The sequence below is a fragment of the Dermacentor albipictus genome, chromosome 6, assembly GCF_038994185.2.
Source record: "Dermacentor albipictus isolate Rhodes 1998 colony chromosome 6, USDA_Dalb.pri_finalv2, whole genome shotgun sequence".
NCBI lineage: Eukaryota > Metazoa > Arthropoda > Arachnida > Ixodida > Ixodidae > Dermacentor > Dermacentor albipictus.
Genome location: NC_091826.1, coordinates 30,391,054 through 30,405,909, shown reverse-complemented (window position 1 = coordinate 30,405,909; position 14,856 = coordinate 30,391,054). Strand labels below are relative to the sequence as shown.

General features: G+C 48.0%; 2 protein-coding genes across 6 annotated transcripts in view; one reads left to right on the top strand and one right to left on the bottom strand.

The window, feature by feature from the left end:
• Positions 1–14,856, bottom strand: part of LOC135905116 (uncharacterized) — a 595,563-nt gene that overhangs the window by 421,788 nt on the left and 158,919 nt on the right. The window lies entirely within an intron of this gene.
• Positions 1–14,856, top strand: part of LOC135905113 (microtubule-associated serine/threonine-protein kinase 3-like) — a 36,425-nt gene that overhangs the window by 6,898 nt on the left and 14,671 nt on the right. Inside the window, exons 3-8 of the mRNA XM_065436106.1 lie at positions 1,706–1,973; positions 3,468–3,633; positions 6,327–6,499; positions 7,379–7,449; positions 11,745–12,227; positions 13,479–13,609. Coding sequence (XP_065292178.1) covers positions 1,706–1,973; positions 3,468–3,633; positions 6,327–6,499; positions 7,379–7,449; positions 11,745–12,227; positions 13,479–13,609 — 1,292 coding nt within the window. The remainder of the gene's footprint in view (positions 1–1,705; positions 1,974–3,467; positions 3,634–6,326; positions 6,500–7,378; positions 7,450–11,744; positions 12,228–13,478; positions 13,610–14,856) is intronic.

Genomic DNA, 14,856 nt, shown 5'->3' with positions numbered 1-14,856 from the left:
GGAGCGTCCCCATTAGATACTATGGCAGTCGAAGGTAGCATGACGTCACGGATCGAGGTGCAAAATAGCAGGCCTGTGCATTCCGATTTGTGACATCATGCTATACTTGGACCGAAATTTCCATTGCCAAGCCCAGCGTGACGAAGGCGATGACGCCAAAACCACCGCTGCTCGATCGGGAGCGTCCCCATTAGATACTATGGCAGTCGAAGGTAGCATGACGTCACGGATCGAGGTGCAAAATAGCAGGCCTGTGCATTCCGATTTGTGACATCATGCTATACTTGGACCGAAATTTCCATTGCCAAGCCCAGCGTGACGAAGGCGATGACGCCAAAACCACCGCTGCTCGATCGGGAGCGTCCCCATTAGATACTATGGCAGTCGAAGGTAGCATGACGTCACGGATCGAGGTGCAAAATAGCAGGCCTGTGCATTCCGATTTGTGACATCATGCTATACTTGGACCGAAATTTCCCTTGCCAAGCCCAGCGTGACGAAGACGATGACGCCAAAACCACCGCGGCTCGATCGGGAGCGTCCCCATTAGATACTATGGCAGTCGAAGGTAGCATGACGTCACGGATCGAAGTGCAAAATGGCAGGCCTGTGCACTTCGATTTGTGACTTCATGCTACTTGGACCGAAATTTCCCTTGCCAAGCCCAGCGTGACGAAGACGATGACGCCAAAATCTTCGCGGCTCGATCGGAAGCGTCCCCATTAGATTCTATGGCAGTCGGGCAAGGTAGCATGACGTCACGGATCGAAGTGCACCGGCCTTGTGTTATCTAGGAGGCGTTGCTGTGGCAGACCACATTGCGATGACACTGGGAAAAGCGAAATTAAAAAAAAACGAAAAAAAACCGCTCGTGTACTTAAATATTTAATTGCACGCTGAAGAACCCCCCGGCTGGCCAAACGCCCGGTGGCCAAATTAATCTATGGTTCTCCCCATTACAGCGTTTATTTTTTTTAGTTTTTTTTCCTAATTACATCTGGGGGTATCGGGCACGATGGAAGTCGCGGAACTTAAGGAACTAAATTCCGTCGGCCATGTTATCCGCGGGGTCGCTCATGATGTCCCACACACACACAAAAAAAAAACTGGCTGTGGCTTAGCTAAGGTCAAGCCCAGGATGCGAAGCATACTAGCCTTTATTTTAACGCGACAGCGTTAAGGAGCTCGTGCCGCAGAAAAGCCGGTGTCGTCGGCGTCGGCTCAGGCGTGCGGCGCTTGCTCAGGCGCACATTTCCTTGTCGCGCCGAACGCTGCTTTGCTCGACGCTCACCGCGTCCGATGCGGGGCGCGTAGTCGCTGCGCCGTAGCAAAGCCACCTGGAAACAGTCTCTGTAGCACGCCGCAACCTTCGCTTCTCATTCCAACGAGCAGCTCTGTCTCCAGGAGGCATCTCGCCTCGTGAGTGTCTAGCAGAGGCAAGCGCAGCTGCTTATATACCGCCGCGACGCCGCGAGCGACGGCGCGAGTTGGAGCCCCGTTTCTCCTCTGTCGTGACGTCACGGTGTCACGCGGTCAGCCTTGAAGGCGACGCCGCGAGCGATGGCGCGAGTTGGAGCCCCGTTTCTCCTCTGTCGTGACGTCACGGTGTCACGTGGTAATGAAGGCGACACCTGAGCGCCTGAGGAGCTGAGGAGCGCTTGAGGAGCTGGGTTGAGCTCCAGTAATAAGCTTCGCATAAAAACAGGTTTGCACAACCTGGCTCACAAAAAGAGCCCCGAGATCGCCAAGGTCCTGGGCGAGAGCATCCGCAAGCTGCTGATCATCGTGGGCGAGCTGGCCACGTCCCTGGAGAAAGTGTCCGAGGTGCCGCCCACCGACTGGATGGGCATCGGCGACACGGTCGTGGGCAAGACCGAGAAGATCAACCTGGCCGAGATCGCGCCCTTCTGGACGTACATCCCGAAGATGAAGGACTTCCTCTCCGTCAAGCTGCTCGGCGCCGGAGGGTTCGGGTAAGGCCTCTTTCCCTGCCGAAGGCGCTTCCTGCTTTGAAGGAGCCTCACACCGACTAGGAGGACATTTTTCTTTCTCACTTTTTGCGTCTTCCGAAGGTCCTGGACCTCGTTGACGTTTTTTTACGCCTTAATTGGGCGTATAAAAGGGGTTTGGTTGTTCCATTGATTACATCCCTCGTGTTTTGTTTTAAAGGGTGAGACTGGTGAGGAGCAATGACGTTTTCTCCCGACATTTTCTTTTCTGTGTGCGTGCGTGCGTGTGTGTGCGTGTGTGTGTTTGTGCGTGTGTGTGTGTGTGCGTGTGTGTGTGTGCGTGTGTGTGTGTGTGCGTGTGTGCGTGTGTGCGTGCGCGTGCTAAGTAGAAACTATGACAGTTGCTACAGACGACACGAAAAGTACGGTAAATAACCTTTCAAAGCTACCGCTGTCGAATTATCTTGCGAGATAATTCTGCGCGCCCAAGGTGGGCGGAACCAGTAAGCAGCTTTCAACTGCGCCTTATCTAACCGCACGTGTAATTTCAGCTCGCTGTCGTGTGCAATAAAATTTTTTGTGGCCCTAAAGTTAGGGGTTTTACTCATGAGGCAAATTAACACCCTTAAGGGTGAGCATCGGCGACCCTTAATTCTTACACCCTTCAGAGTGTAAGAATTTTTCGCAGTGCACCAACGAAAAACACAGCACTGCCAAACCACAGAAAAATCCCTGAACGTTTATTAAATAAAAAGAGAAAGGTTTTATTAGCAGGAAAGACCCAGAGCTCGATCTAAGCTAGTGCGCTCTAATGTGCTACTCTGCACTGTGGAAGATGAGAGGGGAATGGAGTCACTTGGATAGATGATAATGATGAGAAGTGAAGAAGTGGATGCTTATGTACAGTCGCGGACAGAATATTATGGACCATGAAATCTAAGAAAAAGCTGAATATCTCTGCAACCTCACAACGCAATCTGGTATTTGCATTTTGGACCTCGACTAGAATATGCTAACAACGTTGTCGTGGGCAGTTTTACTGGTTACTGCTACAGGCTGCTCGGGAAGTGAACGTTTTCGGAGATACCGTGGTCCATTTTATTCTGTCCGCGACTGTACACCAGATGGCGACCCTACTAAAGTCGCTCATCTAGTTTAGCCTCATACAGGGACTTAAAAGCTGTACTATAATAGCTCTGCTATGAGAGAGTTCATCGTTTCGCAGGAGTCGCTTGTGTGATGACGTCATGAAGCGTGCGCTGGGTCAGAATAGGCCCTTTTTGGTATTTGGACAAGCAAGGTGTGCGTATCCTAGAAACAGTGCCATTGCAAAGTGAGCCCATCCTAGAGACAGTGAAATAGCACAATGCGCCTATTAGAAGTCTACGGAAGGAGACACTAGCGCCAGATTTCCTTCTAGGACATTCAGTACGGCTTTCTTTGACGAAAGCATGGCATCCGTGATCGCGATCGAGGACATGCCAAAAGGGATTAATGTTTCGAGTCGTTCCGTCGCAGTGCAGTGTACAAGGTGGCCTACAAGCCGACCAACCTGATCTGCACCATGAAGTTGGTGCCATGCGACCGATTCCAGAGGCACAAGCAGGCCTGCATCGACAAAGTGTGCGCGTCCGTCATCGGGAACCCATTTCTCGTCAAATACTACTCCTGCTATTGTACTCGTGTAAGTGTCACACAAGGGGGCTCTGCAATGTCGTATTCAAATACACGTCAAACGCAGAAACGCTCTCATCAAACAACCGCTCGACGGTTTAGACTGAAATTGGTAGCGTTTACGACAATGTATTCTACCGACTGAAGGGAGCAGAACGTTAATGTACTGTAAAAAACGTTTACGCCCTTAGGGGTGTTTTCTTGTCGCACTGGTATCACCCTTACCGCTAGGGCCTTAAAAATTTATAGAGGACGACAACGGAGCTGTAACTAGATGCGCGATGACAGAAGACGTAATTGAAAACTATGTAATCATTCTGACAGCCTTGGGCGCACAGGAATATCTGACAGGAGAGTTTCACATCTCTACCTGTGAAATTATCTTCTATAATATTTCTGTGCACTCAAGGCTGTGAGAATGATTATATAATTTCACTACCTCTTTTGTCATCACATATGTAGTTAGTGATCCGTCGTCGGCCTCTGTAAATTTTTGTACGGCCCTAACGGTAAGGCGTTACCGGTGCGACAAGAAATCACCCTTAAGGGTGTAAACAATTTTACAGGGAAGGATGTCAAATTTTAAAAAAAGATATTGCGCAAATTTTTAACTATAAAACAAATTCAAGCACCAAGTTTACAAATCCGTAACTTCACACCGAGAACAGTCATCGAAGTTCCGTCTATGCATGTTTCAGCATTTGAATCGGACAAACCTAACATAGAAATTTACAGGCTACCTGAAGTTGTAACCATGCTTACGAGGGTTTTTCAAAGGTTCTACTAACAAATCAGTGGTATCTTGCAGAGCGGTCTATATTACATCAATTGTGCCCACTTTAGACGTCTCAGTAGGTGCATGTTTACGAAAGAATTTAAAGATTAGGTAAAAAAATGCGTGCGGAACTGCGTCGTATAAAAAGCTATTGACAGCGCAAAACACAGGACATAGGAAGAAGACGGAAAATGCGCTGTCATTCGTTTCCAGCTTATGTCCAGCGTCTTACAAATGGCTTACAAATGTCCTGCGTCTTGACGTACGTGCGGTGTTCGATTGGCAGAACTAGGCTAATGAACCCTCGCTAGGTATGCCACATGCATTCCAGTAATGTAGTCGGTGTAACCCGAAACAGTGTGTTCCGCCATATGTCTTAATTTTATCTGGAACATTGTTTAACGCACTTCTGCCTAGAATCATGTTTAAGTAAGCGGGACATACGCAAAAAAGACTGCTTCCGGTGATATCGACTACGTCACTGAAATACAATACCACATATTTTGTTAAAATTTATTATGTAACATTGTCCTGGATAAAAGTGCGTGGAACAATGTTCCGGGCAGAGGTTAGAAGTATGTGGAATGCTGTTCCGGGTGACACTGACAACTTCACCGTGTTCACACATTTATTGCTATGCTTAAATTTAAAAATTTTAAATGTCTAGTATATGGTACACCGTTCTTTATATTATCGAGCGTACACTGCTACTCATCTGTCGGTGATGAGGACTTGTGGGGCACCATGTAACAGGATGTTCTGGACAATGAGTTTCAGCGAAACGGGGTAATATAGTCGGTGTCCACGACGATACACTTATTCCCCGATGTTGACGCCCGGAAAGGGCCCCACTAAGCCCATCCCGATCTCCTCAAACGGTCGGCAGGGAGATTAGATATGCTCTAGCAATCCAGTCGTTCTTGTCGGTGGTGTTTTGCGTCATTGGCAGTCTCGTCTAGAGCCCCACATGAACAATTTTTTCTCTAACCTGGATTCGGCACGAGCGCGAAAGTTTCATGCACTCAGCCCGGCGTTTTCAAGCCTGTGGCCCGTACTCAGCTACCCGGCCCGGCCCTATCCGGCCGTTAGCCCTTGAACCCAGCGAAGCATGGTTCAGTTCTCGGTTATTGTGAAGATGCAAGCCGCACAAGAATTCTTGGCTAACGTAACACAAATCAGTGGAGTGTACTGCTACTGTCTCGTGGCCTGCCTGCCCCTGCTTTCCCGTAGGCCGACAGGTTCCGCTGACCAAAAACGCTGTAAGAGCAGTAATATTTTGCATTTGACTGTCTTGCGAAGTTATATACCGTATCCGGGCCTACCACTAGCTCGACAGAAGCCTGAGCTTATTCCGAGCCAAGCTCAGGTTTTAGCGTGAGCCCATGCCCCAGCAGTGCTCTAGTTTCGGCATGTCTTGACGTAATGAGCAAGGTTGGTGGTCAGTTGTGGCAAGTAGTATACCTCTCTTGTATCCTCGCGAGCGTAGGCGAGAAATCAACCTGCCCAGCTGTCGGATGCCCATGCAGGGCATGCGGCACGTTTGGCTGTAGTGCTGAGGGCACAACGAGAAGCTACTTCACACTGCGTGACCGTTCGCCGTCACTACAACTCGACAATATTTTGATAGCTTATACGGACACGGCACCATAGGTAGGGAAACCTTGGAAAAAGCATTCATTTATAGCTGGGATCCCTAAGTACAACAAGAATTAAGAGTGAGCGCCGCCTCGGGGCTGACTCACAATCAGTTAGTCTTACTGTCGGCCTACAGCCCGTGCCGCAAGCACAAAAGCTCAAGAGTTCCTCCCGTGGTGCCACGATTTGCACTGAGCAAGTGATCGGGGGTCTTCACTGGCCAACGTTTGTTGCAATTATCTGTAGCATATAAATCCGCATGGAGATGGCGTAAGACATCTGTGTACCATCAGGACGCCTACATCACCGTGATGGAGTACATCTGTGGCGCCGACCTGATGCGCGTGGTGGACAAGGCGGTGTACCTGCCCACCGAGGAGTGCCGCATCGTCATGGCGCAGCTCATCCTGGCGCTGGAGCACATGCATCTCAGGGGCCTGCTCCACCGGGACATCAAAGTGTCCAAGTGAGTGGCTGACCTCACTCGCTTCCGCGCCCATGAATAATAATAATATTTGGGGTTTTACGTGCCAAAACCACTTTCTGATTATGAGGCACGCCGTAGTGGAGGACTCCGGAAATTTTGACCACCTGGGGATCTTTAACGTGCACCTAAATCTAAGCACACGGGTGTTTTCGCACTTCGCCCCCATCGAAATGCGGCCGCCGTGGCCGGGATTCGATCCCGCGACCTCGTGCTCAGCAGCCCAACACCATAGCCACTGAGCAACCACAGCGGGGCCGCGCCCATGAAGATGCGCAGTTGCACGACCATTGATTAATCGTTTTCACGAAAGCTTCACGTCGCGTGCCTTAACACCAATGGCCATGGGCTCGAGTGCCTTAATTAACTCTGCCTTAATTAACACCAAAGGTCGTGGGCTTGACTCCCACCAAAGGTAGAGGGCTCGATGACTTTTTGGACCATCGTTGGTTGCGCCAACGCCAACAACTATACGCCGGATATTCCGCCTCATGAGCCGTGTCATTCTTTCGCATTAATAATTTCGTTGCCTAAAGAAAACGTTTAACATGTGTTTTATATTTATTTCTGGCATTAATATCTCCGAAGGTAAGCCAATTCAGACATTATTCAGGGCTCCTAAAAGTACATTGATTTGTGAAGAAACAAACGCTTCTCCAGAGACAGTTCTTTATGCATGTCTTCTCGTCTTGAAAGATTTAACCAGCTGCACTGAAATTTATTTCACTACTCGCGTTCGTAGCTGCTACTACTAAGAATACTTTGGGCAACTGAAAACCTGCAGTCTAGGAAATGCTGTTTCCATGAGATTCCAACACGCTCGTGGCCGAATCTGTGCAATTGCCAATTGTTTCCTTTCAGCATGATGATCCTTCCAGGGGGTCGAGTGAAGGTCATCGACTTCGACACCAACAAGGTCTGCATCGGGCACTGTAAGTAGCAACGCTCGCATCTGATTATTGCTGAAATCGTAAACGTTTTTAACGTCCCACTGCCGCAGTAGTAACTAACAGCAATGCCAGTAATTAAACATTTATGTTCGAGTGCTGCCTACAGGCAACATACAGGAAATTACTTTTTGCTTGATGGGTTTCAAGACTGAATACGAAGTCTCTGGCTAAAATCTCTTCGGCCAACGCTGAATTACAGGCGGAAAGCGTCATTTGTCGGTTTAGAGCAGGAACACAGGACGCTGTAGAAGGGATTCGGCACGCGACTTGCTTTCCTTTGAAAGCATAGTCAGAGGAGACATACCTATGCAGTATTTTCGGCTGCTGTGGTGTCCCGCACGCGATCTAAAGCAATTGGAATGTACACAATGGTTTGCATATAATGACAGCTGTCTGCACCAATTCCAAAACTAAGCCATAGGTGGCTTGGGGTGAAGGCCACTTCCAATTCTCTGCCTTGGGTTTCCCCGTATCGCTGAAGTAAGTTAATGCAATATATATTTTTTTCTTTTTTGTTGATTATGCCTATACTCGATCTGGTTGCACATTTTAGACAGAAAAAAAATTCTGGCTTTTATAGGCGTCGTCATTAAAAGGTTAACGTAGTGGTGCTGCTCCTTCTGTACGTGCCAAAACTACAACGTGTCCCTGCGAGGGCTATACCCAAAGTTATAAAATGATAACGTTTGTTCACCAAGCTCCGTAGCAGTGGAGAACATCAAGATTTCCGCGATAATGACCAATAAAATTAATAGTAAAAACTACACTCAGTGCTTTAATTATTCTTCTTACGGGGCGTGTCACTGCATAGCTGAAGTCAGCCATTGCACAATACATAAACTTGTGCTAGAGACTCCGTACTCTGCACTATTTCTAGAAATGCGGAAACTCAAAGGTACCGTGGAATGCATTCCTGTTGTAGATAGCCTTATTTCCACAGTGAATTATTTTTTCAAGAGTGCGGAAACATATTAACTGGGACCGAAAGGATTTTCGCTGCAGTTTTCGAGCACTTATTTCTCCACACTTTTGCTAAAGAGTGGGATTGACTTGGCGGGCTACTTCGTTCATGATCACATAGAAAACTGGTGCCAGAAGAAGGGACAAAATGGGAAGGAATGCGCGCCATACTGCGCTGAATAAAGACTGCATGTATGTATTACCATGATTGATGTGCCTTTCATACAGAGACTCGCCTTTTATTCAGAACCGTGCCTTAACCTTGAAGCCCCCGCTTCACTTGATCTAGATGACGTTCTGGCATGAACGGGCTCAAGACTCTCATCACTTCTCCTTCGGCCCGTTCACGCCAACAGGCATCTATATAGGTCAAGTAATCAAGTAAAGCATTGACTTCAAGTTAAAGTGCATTTTTTAATGCGCGGTTAGGTATCCCAATGAAAAGCAGCATAAAAAAAGAAAAAAGAACGAAATCCGGTTGCAGTTCCAGACGTTCGCAACAGATCAAAGTTAGCTTCCCAAAGAACGCTAAGCGGATTAAAACGGGTGACACACGGGGAATTTCTATCAGAAGGCCGCAGCAAGAGAATCAATATATTTCGTGGAATGTTTCAGGGTAGGAATGCTGACGCTATCATCTTTGAACGATCAATCTCGGTCATTCAAATCGTGAAATAAGTCTTTCCTATACGAAGCCTCCTAGACTGTCTTGACCGTAGTTGCCGGCTTGCCGAATGACCGCATGCCTCACATCATGTATAACACGTGTGCGCGCGTCAGTTTCCAATAAGACGTGGATACAGGAATGAAACGGCAAGCATACTGGCTCAATCTTAACCCTGTCTTTCGAGCTGTACTTCTTGTGGCATGCATCTGTCCTCACCGTTGTTCCATCGACAAACATCACCTGCGTCCTCACGACATCGCTGTGTGCAAGTCTCCTATAGTGTGCACTACTAGCATGAACTCTATTGTTGCATTACGGCGTATATAGTGTGCAGTGTAGCGCGTAAACATGAACATTTCATCACATTAAAGTTTGCGAACAGTAAGGTGTATAAACATGAAAATTGTGCGAGATTACATGTTGAATAGATGACAATGAAGGCGACTGTGCGTATCACATTTAGCTTTATAGCAATAATGCAGCGGTTTCACGAGGGCTTCGCTTCGCAGAAATTTCAACATGTACAGTCGAGGGAAAAAGCTTAAGGATCAAAGTTGCCCCTAAATTTCTTTCTTTTTTCTTCTCAGCCTATAGGCATAAAAGCCGAAATCAAGTGTACTGCCCACGTGCGCCTGCTAGACCAGCGCCTTGCTTTTATACAATTTCACGTGGCATGGCTGTGCTAGAAGAAATTAATTCCTGTTTTTTTTTCACATGCCGTGGTCTCTATACTTTTGCACTCGACTGTACATTAGATCAGCATAAGATTACCAGTCAAGCGTTGTTTTTGTGTAACGCTCGGAAAACACGGGCGCACATTTGCACTGGCGACAGTGCAAGACATTTCTATAGATTGCAAGCTTTCTAACGTTATTCTTGTGCTTTCTGTTTATCGTACAAACACGTATGCCTGACCAACCGGTGCTCGTCAGGGAAGTGTTGCTTGACGCACTTCACTGACCGCCGTCAATCAGGCGTACAGTAAACACGCATACATACAGTTGTTAGTCAGCGCAGTGACTGTGTTCTCTTTCCTGTCCTTTGTCGTATTCTAGCACTGCTCTTCTGTGACGTCAGGCACAGACGTTCTGTAGCAAAAAGCCATCTTTAAGTTTTGGTTGAATCGCAACGATGGTCTCCGTATCGAAAAGCGGGCCACCCTATCTGAAGAACTCGCCTAGTCCCTTGCACTCAGAGACAAGCCTTCTGTGCCAATGCGAAATAAGCTAGGGGAGGCGGAGCTTCTGCACATGTGTTACTCCGCCAAGTAGTTCCGGCAGAGTTTGACAGCACTGTTGGTTTCAGTTTCTTGGAGCAGACACTGAATCAGCGTAGATTCCGATTGCGCTGGTTTCGCGAGTGCCACGAATCGAAAAGTAGAGCAAGAAAATAAAGTTCTAACTGTTACACCCCAATGCAATATAAGTGCTGTAGTAAGGAAAGCGTTAATTTTGTTCTAAGCAAACGCGAATGAGACACTGTGGGACTAACTTCAGGAGCACTATCACAACTACGCTACACCTCTGCAGTTATTCCTATACTGCCACAGAAAGTCGTCCGCAAGTACTGCTATCCCCTTCAGGCGCTCTGTCCAGAATTTTGCACGCAAATATAGAGCACCAAAAGCAAAGGTGCTCATGAATATAATATTGAGAACCCTTAGTAGACATCTTGAAGCACCTGTGCACGGACCTGCGTTGTAAGTTTGAATATGCGTGAAGCCCTTCAATAACGCGAGTTGCAATACATACAGCTGTTTGCTCTCGGTCTTACTGAGGCGTCAAGTAGCGGGTTTAACATCATCATGTAGCGGGTTCGCTTTTTTTTATACTGTTACTGACGTTATTTAGATCCAGGCTTATTTTTCAAGTGGCCAGGTAAGTACTCTCCAAGCATGCTAGACGTGACATAGTCGACGTTTACACGTATGGCCGCTTCTCTGTAGAGCACGGGGTCGACATTCGGGAAACTGGACAAAACTCACTGAACTGTTGAAAACTCCACATTCACCATCTATCGTGGTGCGCTTTTCACGATTCTAAAGCTACAACAAATGTGATTGTACTAAATTTTAAACAGAAAGTATTGATTGCAACCTGAAAGAGGATAGTTCATTCATTTTGACCGCGTCGTTTCCTACTAAAATTAACTAAACTGAACTCTTGCACTGCTATTGTTCATCCACCATGGCAATGAAGGTTAGTACTCATGGATTCATCTGACCTCTGTGCTTGTGGTTTCCGATGTTCTCGTGGCTTTGTAGTGCTTTGCTTGTCTTTATGGCACAACTTTCTATGCAATTGCTTTTTTTCTTGTTTTAAACGCAGAAAGCAATGAGAGTGTGCGCACAGTATAATTACTATGAATATTTACTTTATGACGCAATACATTGTTGAAAATGACCAATTCGCAAGGCCACAAAGCCGTTCGAAGCCAGAAGGACGAATTCTAGGCAAGTCCGTGTGCCAGTCATTCCCAAACTGGCTCAACCGCCCTACCTGCAGCTCCTGAAGACACTAGCATACCAGAGCTCCCTCTAGTAATGTCTATAGAAAACTCTGCGCTTTTCAAAACCACGTTGTTTCGTGCATATTGCTGGTTTACCACTTCGGTTCACCCGTTTCCTTCCCGCATAACGCGTATGGCGCAGTCTCGAGGCGCGTCTGCAAGGGCTACTTCACCAAGACGGCGTTCGAGTTTTACGACGGCGAGTCCGCCGGAACCATACCCTACATGGCCCCCGAGATCCTCAAGCGGAGGCCGTACGGCCGGTCCTGCGACTGGTGGTCGGCGGGCGCCACCTTCTACAAGATGATGACCGGCCGCGTGCCCTTCCGCGGCGAGACCAAGCAGGAGCTGACGGACAAGATCATCAACCAGCCGCTCAAGTGGCCAAAGGTCGAGGAGCACCCGCACTCGGCCACGCCCGAGGCCAAGGACATGGTCTTCAAGTTGCTCAAGAAGAACCCCGTCGAGCGGCTCGGCTCCGTCACGTACGCGGAGATCCGCGAGCACCCGTTCTACGCGGGCTTCAACTGGAAGAGGCTGGCCACCACCAGGGAGCTCTGCAACATTCCCGCCATCGGAGACTGCATGACCAGGAAGAAGGACGGGGACAAGCCGGAACGATTCAGTGAGTGGAGCCGCTCTCCTCTCTTGCAATTGGTGGAGCCGAGAAAATGGCTTGTACACGACGTGTTTCCAGCTCCGCAATGACTTCTGGTGCGCGTAGTTGTCAAAAGCACGGCCTTAGAGATCCGCGTCTGTCAGCCGGAGAGACCCGCCCACAGGTCATGGATTTGGGCAATACCCACAAGGGCGTTTACATGAATACGTCAACTGGCCCATCATATCGAACTTATAGCACGTCGCATTGATGTAAACGGAGGTAACTAGGCTAGAGAGAGTGGTTGAAGCGAGGAATAGGTGCTCTTCCTACAGCCCTTTAGGGAGCGCGTTTAAGCGCCTTGGGAAAGGGGAGGTGGACATAAAGAGGAAATAACAGACAGAGTAATGCGCCAGGGAGGTGAATGGTGTCGATGCGACAGGAGAAGGAAGTTCGAGACTGGTTAAGTCGCCTGGTGCGGTGCTTCTAAAACGCTTGGCGTATCGCATTGAAGCAGCGAGAAGGTTGCCGCCGTGTTCTCTCCTCCACTCACCGGTGCAATGCAAGCCGCCGGAAACAGGTTCCCGCTGAGAATAATGCGCCGCATGCAAACGCTGTCGCATAGTAATTACCGCGATGCTTTAGAGAATGCTACACGCTGTGTTGTGTCGCATGCTACGTAAATGTGGCTAATGACCTGCACTTGGAAGTGCACTTACTGATTACTTGGTGGGGTTACATGTCACCCTGCAGCACTGAGGTTGGGAGAGACGCCACGGTTGTGGGTATGAATACTAAGTGTCAATTTTGGTAGCGTAGAGTTCTTAAAAGAGCATCTAAACCTTAAGTACATCAGTGTTCTTGGACATAGCCCTCCGTCGATATGCGTCCGCCGCGGACATCAGTCGAGCCGACGCACCCGTGTTCAGCAGCACGCTCTCAATTTCGTTCCACGTGAGTGGTTCCACTTGGTTGATGAAATCTACGTTTACCTACGTGGAACGGTATTAGGAGTGATAGTGTTCTACTTGGTGGAACACTAAATGTTCCACGTAGCGGAAAATTTTCGCGGGATTTCTGCGAATGTGTCGGACTTACTTAGAGGAGCTTATGCGGAACGAGATTACGAAAACGATACGCCACAGCCAGTGAGCCATCACGCAATGCGCACCTGTTCGTCAACTATGGCGTCTTTGTCGGTCACCACTGCTTTGCTCAGCCCTTCCGAACATGCAGAGCCGACACTAACGCGTGCCGCCTCTCTTTGGTGATTCGCAGCTATCAGCGCTACCAGCAACACCCTGAAGCGAAAGCTTCTCAAGGTGGACGACATGGTGGACATCGAGCCATCCACGCAGAAGGCGCTCTACTCGTACGCCTCCCCCAGCTTCAAGAAGATGATGAAATTTGTGAGTACTTCTCTACTTGCGGTAGCAATGTTACGCGTATGCGCTTAGTGTTTGTGATATAGTTTGTACGTAAAACCTCCCATTTTGTGTGGCCCGTTTTGTTCAATCATATTTCTGTGACATCATGAACCTATCGACACGGAGGATTGCGTACACAAAGCCTCAAAGCTACGCACGTCATGGTGATGGTCTTCTGCTACACATTTAGGTGATTTACTAAGAATCTATATATATATATATATATATATATATATATATGTAGCAGCAACTGGCTCCACGAAGCACGTTTGGGTAGCCTTCTAATGCTTAGACAATTGAAATCCGGAGTTTTACGTGCCAAAACTGCGATACGATAGCTTTCTGCTTCTTAAAAAAAAAAGTTAATTATGGTTTGACGTGCCAGAACCACGATCTGGTTTATGAGAAACGCCATAGCGGGTGGCTCCGGGCTGTTTTGACCATCTGGTTCTTTTTAATGTGCAACTAAATATAAGCACACGAGTGTTTTTGCAAGTTGCGCCCACTGATTTGAGGGCAGCACGATGAGGTCGAATCCACGGCCTCGAAATCAACTGCGCAAGGCCACAGCTAACCCCCGTATGCAGAAATGCAACTTAAGTTGAAGCCCATGCTAGAACTTGATCCGAGTGACGCCTATCGGGAACGCGCCGAAGAAAACGCAGTGAGCGTCTTTGGGCACGTTAACGTCAGGCGTCATCTAAATCAAGTCAAGCATGTGCTTCGACTTAAGTTGCATCTCTGCATACGGGGGTAAAAGTGTACTGTACCGCGGCTAGTTCTGCTGCTTTCATTGTCAACCCTTCTGATCCGTGACGCAGACAGAATAGTTTGTTCGGATGCAACAAGAATCCTATAGCAAAAGAAAAAGAAACGTGCGTAAGCACTCCGTCCATCGCGCTTATCAAAGCTGAGGTTGAGTTTGCCAGGGCGAACGGGTGCCAGTGAACCATGTATGCCTGACCCGAACTATGATCACATTCCGTGATCTTGTCATATCTTTTATACCCCCCCCCCCCTCGCGCCATATCTCCTTGTATATAAGCGCGTTTTTTAACATTATTAAACAGTTGGTAGTTTGCGCTACGTCCGTCCACGTCCTGTCCTTCCTTAATATCGTCTTTGTAAAACTGAGTGCAATATAACCATGAACGTTCACCAACTAGCCCCCTTTATTGCTTTACTAAAGAATCCTATACCTCGTAATCAAACAGTTCGTATCCCTGAAC